The sequence below is a fragment of the Geospiza fortis genome, unplaced genomic scaffold (assembly GCF_000277835.1).
Source record: "Geospiza fortis unplaced genomic scaffold, GeoFor_1.0 scaffold95, whole genome shotgun sequence".
Lineage (NCBI taxonomy): Eukaryota > Metazoa > Chordata > Aves > Passeriformes > Thraupidae > Geospiza > Geospiza fortis.
In genome coordinates this window covers 2,116,292-2,125,930 of record NW_005054333.1, presented here as the reverse complement: position 1 = coordinate 2,125,930, position 9,639 = coordinate 2,116,292, and the positions used below count along the sequence as shown (strand labels likewise).

Sequence of the window (9,639 nt, the reverse complement as noted above, 5' to 3'; positions counted from 1 at the left end):
CCAACACATTTCCACAAAATTAAGTCTTGTCAATTATCTCAGCATCAGTGTCCTGGGCAACCACAGCATAATCCTCCCACAAACACAATTCAGAGTACCCTTCAAGGTGAGCTGGAAGAACAGTTAGAAGCAATTTCAATGCCAGATGAGAGCTTGAATTACTTATTAATAAAATTGCAGTGATTTAATACAATCCACTGCCTAAGTACCTCCAATATACTGTCATATTGTCAAAACAATATTATCTTAAGCTTTTCAACTTCACCTATCAGTTACATAATGCAGGCTTTGCAAATTAACTAACATACTTGATGGCATTTTACTTTATTCAGCTTTGAGATCTCTAAGGAAAGAAATTGGTAAACAAATTAATACCATTTTAAAGAGCATTCTTGACTCCCTGCCAAGATTGGCATCTCTGTGTGGCTCTGAAAAAATAATTGCACCTGTGATGAAGAGAACAAATAAATAATACAAACACATAGGGATTAAAATTAGGACAAAAATTCAAAAATAAGGGTGCAACTTACAGGTTTCTCCGCATTTATCTTTTGTATGATAATGCTGTCCTAACTTATCAGCAAAACAGTACATGAACTCTTCAGAAGAATATGCTTCCCTAAGTGAACAGGTGCTTTATAGTTGCAACTGTGCATCAAAAAAAACCAAAACTGCAGGCAGCTAGGAAGAATACCTGAAGAAAATCCTGATAAGCTAACTAATGCAGCAATACTAGCATAGCTTTCAAAAATCAGCTTTTGAATTAATCCCTAGGGAAAAAAAAAAGTTTCCTTAGGAATTTGTACTGGGGCATATTTTCTGTCAGTTTTTCTGTATGTTGTGACTAGGTCCATGTTCTCCATTTAGATTAACTGGGATGGGGACCAGCCTGCATGGAATAGGACCAACTTCTAACCCTGAAATCCATCACACAAAATTTATCAGTTTGTTAAGAATCATTCAAGTGTTCTGACATGCTGTGATTACTTGTAGTTTGTGGTAGTGCCTCCTTACTTTGGTATGTCCTGATTTGCTAGTGTGGGTAAATCTAGAGCTGTTGGATAACATACATATTTGAATGTTAAACAGTCCTTTGAGAATGTAGTAACTGAGTAAGAAGTTAGTAGAAATCGACATTTAAACCAATGGTTTGTTAAAGTTTCCAAAGGACTGTGGTAGGACGGAAAAAATAAAAGTAGAAAGTCATCTAAGTCCTTTTCTTCACAAAAGGTTGTCCTACACTTTCTTAAACAACCCTTCACATCTACCCAGACTTCTTTGATACAATTAAATTTACTGGTTCTCTCAGGTACAGTTTCTCCACAGATTCCTTCAGTGTATACAGGTCTTAGAGAAAATACCAAAGAGAAAGTTAACCCAATTTCCCTCGTGATTTTGTCATTGGTCAGATTTTATAGCTCTCTGATCACATTTCCAATTTCCACTGCATTCTCTTCAATTGGCCCATATTCCTCTTGACTTATGGTAGCTGGAAGCAGACACCATTTCTGCAGAGACATGTTAGAGAACACTTGCAGTTACAGTTCCAGGCAGCTATGCACCTAAAAACAAGTTCTTCTAACCCATGCTTCCCATCTTGCTCATGAGAATAACTCCTAAGGTTTTAACATCCTCTTAAAAGTCAAGGTATCTATTTCCTATCCTTTTATCTATAAAATATCTTAACTCGTTGCAGGAGTAAAGTAGAATGGTTTGACAGGATTTTTCTTGACTACCAGTTATTACTGTGCATTTATCAACTCCTTGATATTTGAAGTTTTTCCCCTTCAGGAACTGAGATTAGGCTGGTTTACAGCAACTCTTTTTAACAATATTAAGCATAGCCACAACATTTAACTTTTTCCAGTCAACCAAAACATCTCCCATTTTTCACGAGTCCTCAAGAAAAATGAGAATTCACCTGTAACTACTTCAGTCAGCTCATTAAGTATCCCAGGGCAAAGTCCAGTAGGACTATTTTGTCTAAGACTGATTTACTTAAATATGCAGCTGTTGTCCTGTTTGGTCTTTGAATTGAGTCCATTTGCTTCATTTCTCTTTGTAATAAGTCCGCACGTTCTCTCTTCTTTCATTTTCAGCTTTCATCCCCCACCCAAACCTCCTTTAAATTCTCTTCACCACAAGATCAGCATGCAGGCTGAGACTCAGAGTGCAGCACAAGCCTTTTGGGAGCCAGCTGTCAATGAACAGCCTCACAGGAATCTGTGTGCCAGTGTTTGAATAAGGGCAGTGCCTTGCATTGGAATGCATGGGCTGAAGGAAGCCATTGGAGTTTGTTTATGCCTACAGTTGGCTATAAGCCCAGAATAAGCTTTTGAGGTCAGAGAAGGCTGTGGTAAAGTGGGGGAGAATGAAGGGCGCACCAGAACTCTAATATTACAAATTAGTTAGCAGTTCTTTACTAACAATGTAATCATATCTCCTGCCCTGTCAGACTAGCCACTGCTGGACTGCAGGGTAGGTAGACAAGGTAGATTGAGTGAACCCACAACAGACTGGCACATTCTTGGTAGCTAAATTCAGATTGCAAGTGTTTTAAGTTTTCACTCAGCTGTATCTGGAGCCCTACCTAGCCTGCTTATATTGTTTTAAAATCTCCTTAGACCAACACCACAAAGCTGTTACCTGGTACCAGCATCACCTGAGGCTGACCATGAAAGGCTGGGCACAGCTCAGCAGGACACTCACCTGACAAGATCCATGCCTAGCAGGGCTTCAGACTCAGAAGCTGGCTCTCTGGTCACGACAGCTTCGTTAGCTACACACACTCCGTGCTCATTAGCTCCCATTTCTGCCCCCCAGAGCCAGGAGGGCCTGCTCAGCACCACAGCGTGAGTCCTGGGCACCTGCTCAATCTCGATGTACGTGCACTGCAGAGACAGCAGGGAGAAAGTTAAACAATCACTTCATCTACTGCTGTGACTGAAACAAAACATGCCTTCAATGTACAGAAAGGACACATGTTGTTTAAAAGGTCCATGCTTTGTGAATGAACAAGGAACTTGTTTAAACAATATTTAAGTGTCATGTTTGAACCTTCGCATCCTTATATTGCATAAGGCTGGGAGAGTACATGTGCTGATGCTTGCAGGCTTCCAAGAGACAAGCAGGACCCAAATGCTAGGATCAGTGGAAAGCAGCAGGAGACAGACTGTACTGTCACATTAATAAAGCACCAATCATACCTGTACACAGTAACAAAATCAAACATTCTACCACCTCCCCTATTGTCAGGGTACCCGCTGTGGGTTTCTCTGGGTCTGGATTGAAGGCACTTGAGACTGTAGTTCATGTTTGAACTCAGGTATTTATTATTTCTTATCAGTAAAACAATCTCACTACTGTGAGTTCAGCAGTTTTTCATTAGAAGGCACAAAATGGCTAACTATCTCTTGTTCCAAGGTCTTTTATGACTAAACTGTCCAATTAAGAACTGACACCTAGATTATTTTCCCTTTTAACCCAATAACTGATCTCACAGAGCCTGCAATGCGGACTTTTCTGCCCAATTACAAAATGCCACCCAAACCCATGAAGAAGAAGGATGAAGAAGAAACCCAGGATGACACCCTGTGTCCTCCATCTTGCTTCCATCCACAACATACTAGAAATCCCAAAACCTAGATTTCTCACCAAGTGATACACCTACACTAATCTCTATAATCTATTTCACACTTTTGTGGGTTCTAGTCTATTTTGAAGTCTAGGAAACTTTCTCCATGAATGAGGGCCAAAGTCAGTGCTGCCCTGGGGGTCAGGACACCCCAGAGCAGACAGAGAAATATTCCCAGCGCTCTGGGTTTCCACTCCCTAACCACCATCTCCAGTGCTTTATTACAGACACAGAGTAACAATGGTAACTGGGACAAAATACATTAGAAGGCTTCCTCCTCCCCCTTGCTGCCACCCCTGCAGCTGCCCCAGCACAGAGACAACTGGTAGAAAGAGGAAAAAAGAAAAACAAGCCTTGAAAAGATTCAGTGGTACAATAAACCACTTTGATAAACAGTCACAGAAGTAAAACATGGATATTGCTGTTGTTTAAACTGGTGTTTTTACTATTTTAAATTGTCTGCTTTAATTAGAGGTCTGCAAATGTACTCTGACAAGTTTAAAACACAAAGGAAGGCTGCAGAGAAGTCATAGTAACTGCAAGGAAGAAAGAAATTATGTTGCCTTTCAAATACATTTACTTGCCTTCAAAACAAGCACTGTTTTCCCAGAAGCATGGATGACAGCTTGATCCATCATTGGTTTGTGCAAAGCAGAGAAATATTTTATATTTTTCTTCTTTATATTTTACTGTTGAGTTCACATCAAGTTTTTCATGGATCAAACCCTGCAGAATTTGCTTTTGAGAAACCTAAAATTGTCTGTATTTATGAGGCATCTCTTAAGGTCCAGCATTCCTATTGCAACATCTTCCTTACAGGAAGTAATCTGCAACAGGTTTTTAGAGGAATATCTGATCAGGTGTATCAAAGTAAACAGGATCATCAAAATGGACTTGTGGACTAAAAGTTATTTGCCTTGTTTGCCTGGCTGTGTTGATATTAAAATCTAAAGCCAAAGAAATCAGTCCAAAGTGATCAGAGCTTTGAGAAGCTTTGTTTTTTTCCTAGCCTTTCTTTCTGCCTTTAAGGATTATACAGCATGATCATCATCCGCCTCCTGTCTTGAGCAATGATTTTCACGGTAATAGTTCCTCTAGCATGCAATTAAAATGTGTAATAGACTATCTTTGGTCAGAAACGGGATTTTCAGAGTCCTTCACTTTGACCATGCAAGAGGGATACAAGAAATGAGCTTGCCACCTTCATTAGGTAATGTGTGCAAACAGGTCAAAAACAAAAAAACAAAACACCACAAAGCAGAGGGGCAGTGAACTGTTTCAGTCTAAGGACAGGCTTAGGCAAGCAGATCCTGTCAGGGACAAATACCTGCTGTATTTGTAGGAGATCATCCCTAATATTTGACCAGGCTGTTTGACCAAATTTGCTTATACACAGTAATACACTGTGATTTTGTAGAGGCAAATTCCTCATCTATCAAGGTGCAACAACATTTGGCACTGGCCAGGAGCTAAGATCTGTAAAGTAAAAACTCTTTACACAGTCCACTCTTAGCTTCATTGTGTAACCAAGCCATGCCAAAACTCACATTTCTCATCAAAACTCCCCCCTCTCCTTTCGAGCTGTCAGCAAACAAATCTCATTTTTGACATTCTGCACAGTTTCATTTCAGAGCTTCAGGTGAGTGCAGTTTGGATAAGCACCCAAAGCATGTGTGTGAACAGGGAATAACTGCATTTGCAGGATGTGCAAAGGGGAGCTGGAGCAGCAGGGGAGGATTACATGTGAAGACAACACCAGAGCAGCTCTCAGGCCCCAGGTCTCAGCCTCAGACCCCTACATGTCACAGGTGCTCAGCTGCCTGTAGCCATCCTGCTACAGTGAATCTTCTCAGTCCTAGAGCAGAAAGCAAAACCCTAGACACAGTGCGAAGGAGACTCCAGTACTCTGTACACCCACACTTGCAAAGCATTTTCTGGCTGAATAGCCCCATTATACCAGCTTGCTTACACTGACTCTTTGATTTTTTAGAAGGAAAAATGATAACACTCTGAAAAGTGATAGTTAAGCTAAAAAAATGCTGAATGCCTTTGCTCTGCAAAACATATTTGCAAGGCTGTCCTTGTTACCAATCACATATTATTTGGTGTCTCATTCCAAAAGCAAGCACTCCCAAAGCCGCTATTCATTGCAGAGATCTTATTGTCAATGGTAGCAGTTGAGAAAAGGAAAGGAGGAAATTGTTTGTTCCTGCTTGAGGAATCCAGAGCACTCTGAAAAAAATGTGGGTTTGTTTTTTAACTATGTAATCAGAGGCCAGAAAACATCCGTAGGCAACACTACACACCTCAAAACACAGCTGTCACCTTCTATATTGCTTCTTTATGTCCCCCAACCCAAAAAAAGGTGAACACGGAGCATATTTTCATGCTATATCCAGTGCCCATACAATAACTCAGGTACATAGACAATATTCAAGCCTTGCCTTATTTATAAAATTGTCTCAGAAGACCTAAATAACAGAAAAACCATTTCAATCTGACAGTTGCTGACAGGTCTTGTAAAACTACTCTTGACTTGATTCTTATTCATTTGTCATGGTTATTGGCACTGCTGAATAAGTCTTGATGACATTTTACCTTCCCACTATAATTATTTACTCCAGTAAGCATAAAAGTAGGCACTCAATGGGATTTATGCATTAAGGCAGGAGCTTGGTTCATATTTAAAATAATAGGTATGAGCTTCTCAAAAAAGTAGGGTCCAGAGGTGACAGTAGATTATTAATTTTAAACATAAAGCTTCATAACTTCACCACCCCCCCCCAAAATAACATCAGAAAACCCTTTCCCAAGAAACAAGAGGAACTGGGCTATCCACTTGTAGCCAAGACACATAAGTTGTAAAGGTAGGTCAACTAGAGCCAGACACTGGATTTGCAACACAGCAAACCATTGCTCCTTCTTGTTCCACAGAAACCAGGACATATCCTTTCAACAGCTAAAGCACAAAAGGAAATAGTGGGGGAAAGACAACACCATCCACCAAAAAAACCTCACTGGCCACTAGATCTCTAGAAACAGGAGCTCAGATGATGACAGGATTTCAAAAGCAGGCAAAAATTTCAAAATCCCTGCCCCTCCTCCTGCACCCCAGAGACTTGGCAAATCCCTCCAGCACAACAGCAGAGCAGCCTGTTCCACTGAGCACTGGGCCAAACTGGGCAATGACAAATAAAACAGACATCAGGTACTGCTGTGATTCTGCTTGCCACCAACCCTCTCTTCAAATTCCTGAAATGCCCAGCCTCAGCTGGACTAACATTTTTCTTTGATATAAATGCTAAAACCAGAAGAATACTGAAATATTTGGTGGCAAAGGCTGAGAGTGAGTGGTGTCAGGCTCCATTGATTTTCTAGAATTCAAGCCCTGAAAGTGGCATAACTGGCATCTTGCCCTGTGACAGTAAATTCCCATTAGAAAATATAAAACTGAGGAAGAGAGACATCACACACAAGAGATGCAGCCAACAACTTTAAAGAGAATTGAACAGGCTGGGAACTAATGATATTTCTTTTATTTCACTTACAGTATCAAGAAGAAAATCTTATCAAGGGAGTTCTAAGAATAGCACAAGGCACAAATGTATCTGCCAGCCTAGCTAGGGCATGCAGATAAGTTGGAGGTATTCCAAAACCAGACAGGACAGTCATAAGCACAAGAGATTTCTTCTTTCATTAATGAAAAGAAAGTATTGTGCAGTTTCTACTGTACCAAGGCTGCAGAAGCCCAATTCCTAGCACTGTCAGTCAGGTCATTATGAAATATCAATGAAATCACATAGGCTTCAGCCTTGGATAACAAAGGCAATAGTCAGGGAATGCTTTAGAAAGAAATGATCTTTGAAAGGGGGCATTAAAATTCCAGATACAAGAGAGATCCCAGGCCACCCGTTCCCTGCCATCAGAATCTGCCTGGAATTTGGCATTAACTCTTTGTTTCACTGCTTCAAGCACTGCCACACCATAGCACATATCTGAAAGAAGGCAAAATATCTGTGTGATTGCAGCAACTCAGTACGTTGTGCTGTGGCTGCTTTTTTAACCCCTTCCAAAAGAGGGGTGCAAAAAACATGTTGAGGTAGCCTCACAGCCTGCTGCACCTCTGGCCATCAAGGCATTGAGACTGACAGCCTGCTTGGAAATGTACAGACAGGAGATCCCACAAGTGACATGGGCTGCCTGGGCTTCCCCTTCATGGGGAAGTGAAAATCTGGAAAACTAGAATGGAGTTGTTCAAGGAAGCCCCTCAGACTATCTACTGCAGAGGTGCCTAGCAATGAGCTTTACAGACAATTCTTCTGCTGCTTATTTACAGAAACAAGCTTAGTAGAGCTCAAAAAAGTGGGAATAACCTCTCCTTGGAAAGAGAAACATGCAGGCAGTACTGCACAAGACAAAAGAGGTGGTTAGCCAATGCTATTATCACTGCTTGCTCACACAGAAAGCAGAACTAAGTATAGAGTGCAAGACACCTGGATGATGATTTTACCGCACCCATTGAACACGGCCATGACATCTCCTGCAGCAGCAGCAGGACTTGTGCCACAGTGAAGGGAACAGCCACACACCAGGGTAAATCCAGCCTGGGCACCTCCCAGGCAGTCAGCCCAATTCTAGAGCTCACATGGTCAAAGCAGGACAGTGAGCAGAAGTCTCTGCAGCAGCAGGATGAATCCTCAGGTAGCCAGCTCTCAGAAACACACACCGAGGATACTCACATTGTAGCCAGATATAAAAGCATTTACTAACTGTACAAATAGAGAAAAAAGCCATTTTCTGCCACAGTAAAGTGTCTTTCTTTTCATATTAAGAACAGTTTTTTTCTCTTTTATGAAGACTCTAGTGTACTTTACGTAAGTTTTCTGTTTGCATATTATTCCCAGCTGTTTGCATTAATTGCAACCAATAACTATAAAATTTGAATCTTATCTCTAGCAGTGTGTAAGATTTTATTCTAGGAACATAGATTTTATTCTAGGGAAAAAAAATTACAGGAGGTAGAAAAAGCGAAACAGTTCCCCTGACAAAAAGCAGAACTATCTGCACCCTCTGGCTGACTTTAATCTGCTCTATCAAGCCACCAAGGAGCCTCAGGCACGCGAGCCACTGTATGGAAAAGTGCTCCACAAAGCAAAATTTAAATGTCTTTAAACAAATCAAATACCACAAAGTTCAGCAAGGCACCCAAGGCTGAGAACACTCTCTGGAGACACTGTATGTCAGAGTAGATTTAGCAGTCAAGAATGCACCTCTTGTTTTTAAAGACACACATTTAGCAGTCTCCCAGGGGATAAGCAAAAGTAAAACTGAAATGTGGATGAAGCCTATTAATTTAATGTTTTAAAACAGTGAGAAACAGATTTGAAAGAAGCCACAAAGAGCCCATCACAGAGACATCCTTGGAATTCTTGGATATCTTAGGCATCTGAAATACTTGCTCACTCATATGTTTGGACACAATTAAATGGTTTGGGTAAAGATGGAAGAGTTGATAGATTTTTGCCCCACACAATTCTAATACTATCCTCTCCTCTTCCTGTCTGCAACAATTAAAATAAGAATTAAAAAGATTAAGAACAAAAAAGAATAGTTCAAGCTAACCAGTTTTGCTCTGGTAGCAGAAGAGAACAAACAAGCAGCACTCCCACAGTAAAAATAAGCTTTGAGAGGGCAGAAACATCCAAGAGATTTTGGCTTCCAGCTCTGAAGTGCTGCTGGGGTGAGCACTGTGCTACAAAGCAAAGTCAGCCACATCAGTGTCAAGGCCAGTGGCCTGCAATGGAGCAGAAGAGAGAAAACACTCACATTAGCCAAGCAACAGAGCTGAAGGCAGCAACCAGTTTCTTTTCTTTTCTGCCTGCATGGTGCCTCCAGTCTCAGGGTGAGCTCCAGCAGGGTGGCCTGGACAAAGCCTCCAGTCTGGGTGTGCTGGAGCTCTGCTGCCCACCAGACCAGCCAGCAGCTGTCTCACTGGAGAAGCAGGG

At 41.2% G+C, this 9,639-nt stretch overlaps 1 protein-coding gene across 1 annotated transcript in view; it reads right to left on the bottom strand.

The window, feature by feature from the left end:
* SCRN1 (secernin 1) overlaps window positions 1-9,639 on the bottom strand; it is a 28,255-nt gene that overhangs the window by 13,613 nt on the left and 5,003 nt on the right. The window contains exon 2 of the mRNA XM_005421726.2: window positions 2,710-2,891. Within this exon, the coding sequence (XP_005421783.2) occupies window positions 2,710-2,891 (182 nt within the window). The remainder of the gene's footprint in view (window positions 1-2,709; window positions 2,892-9,639) is intronic.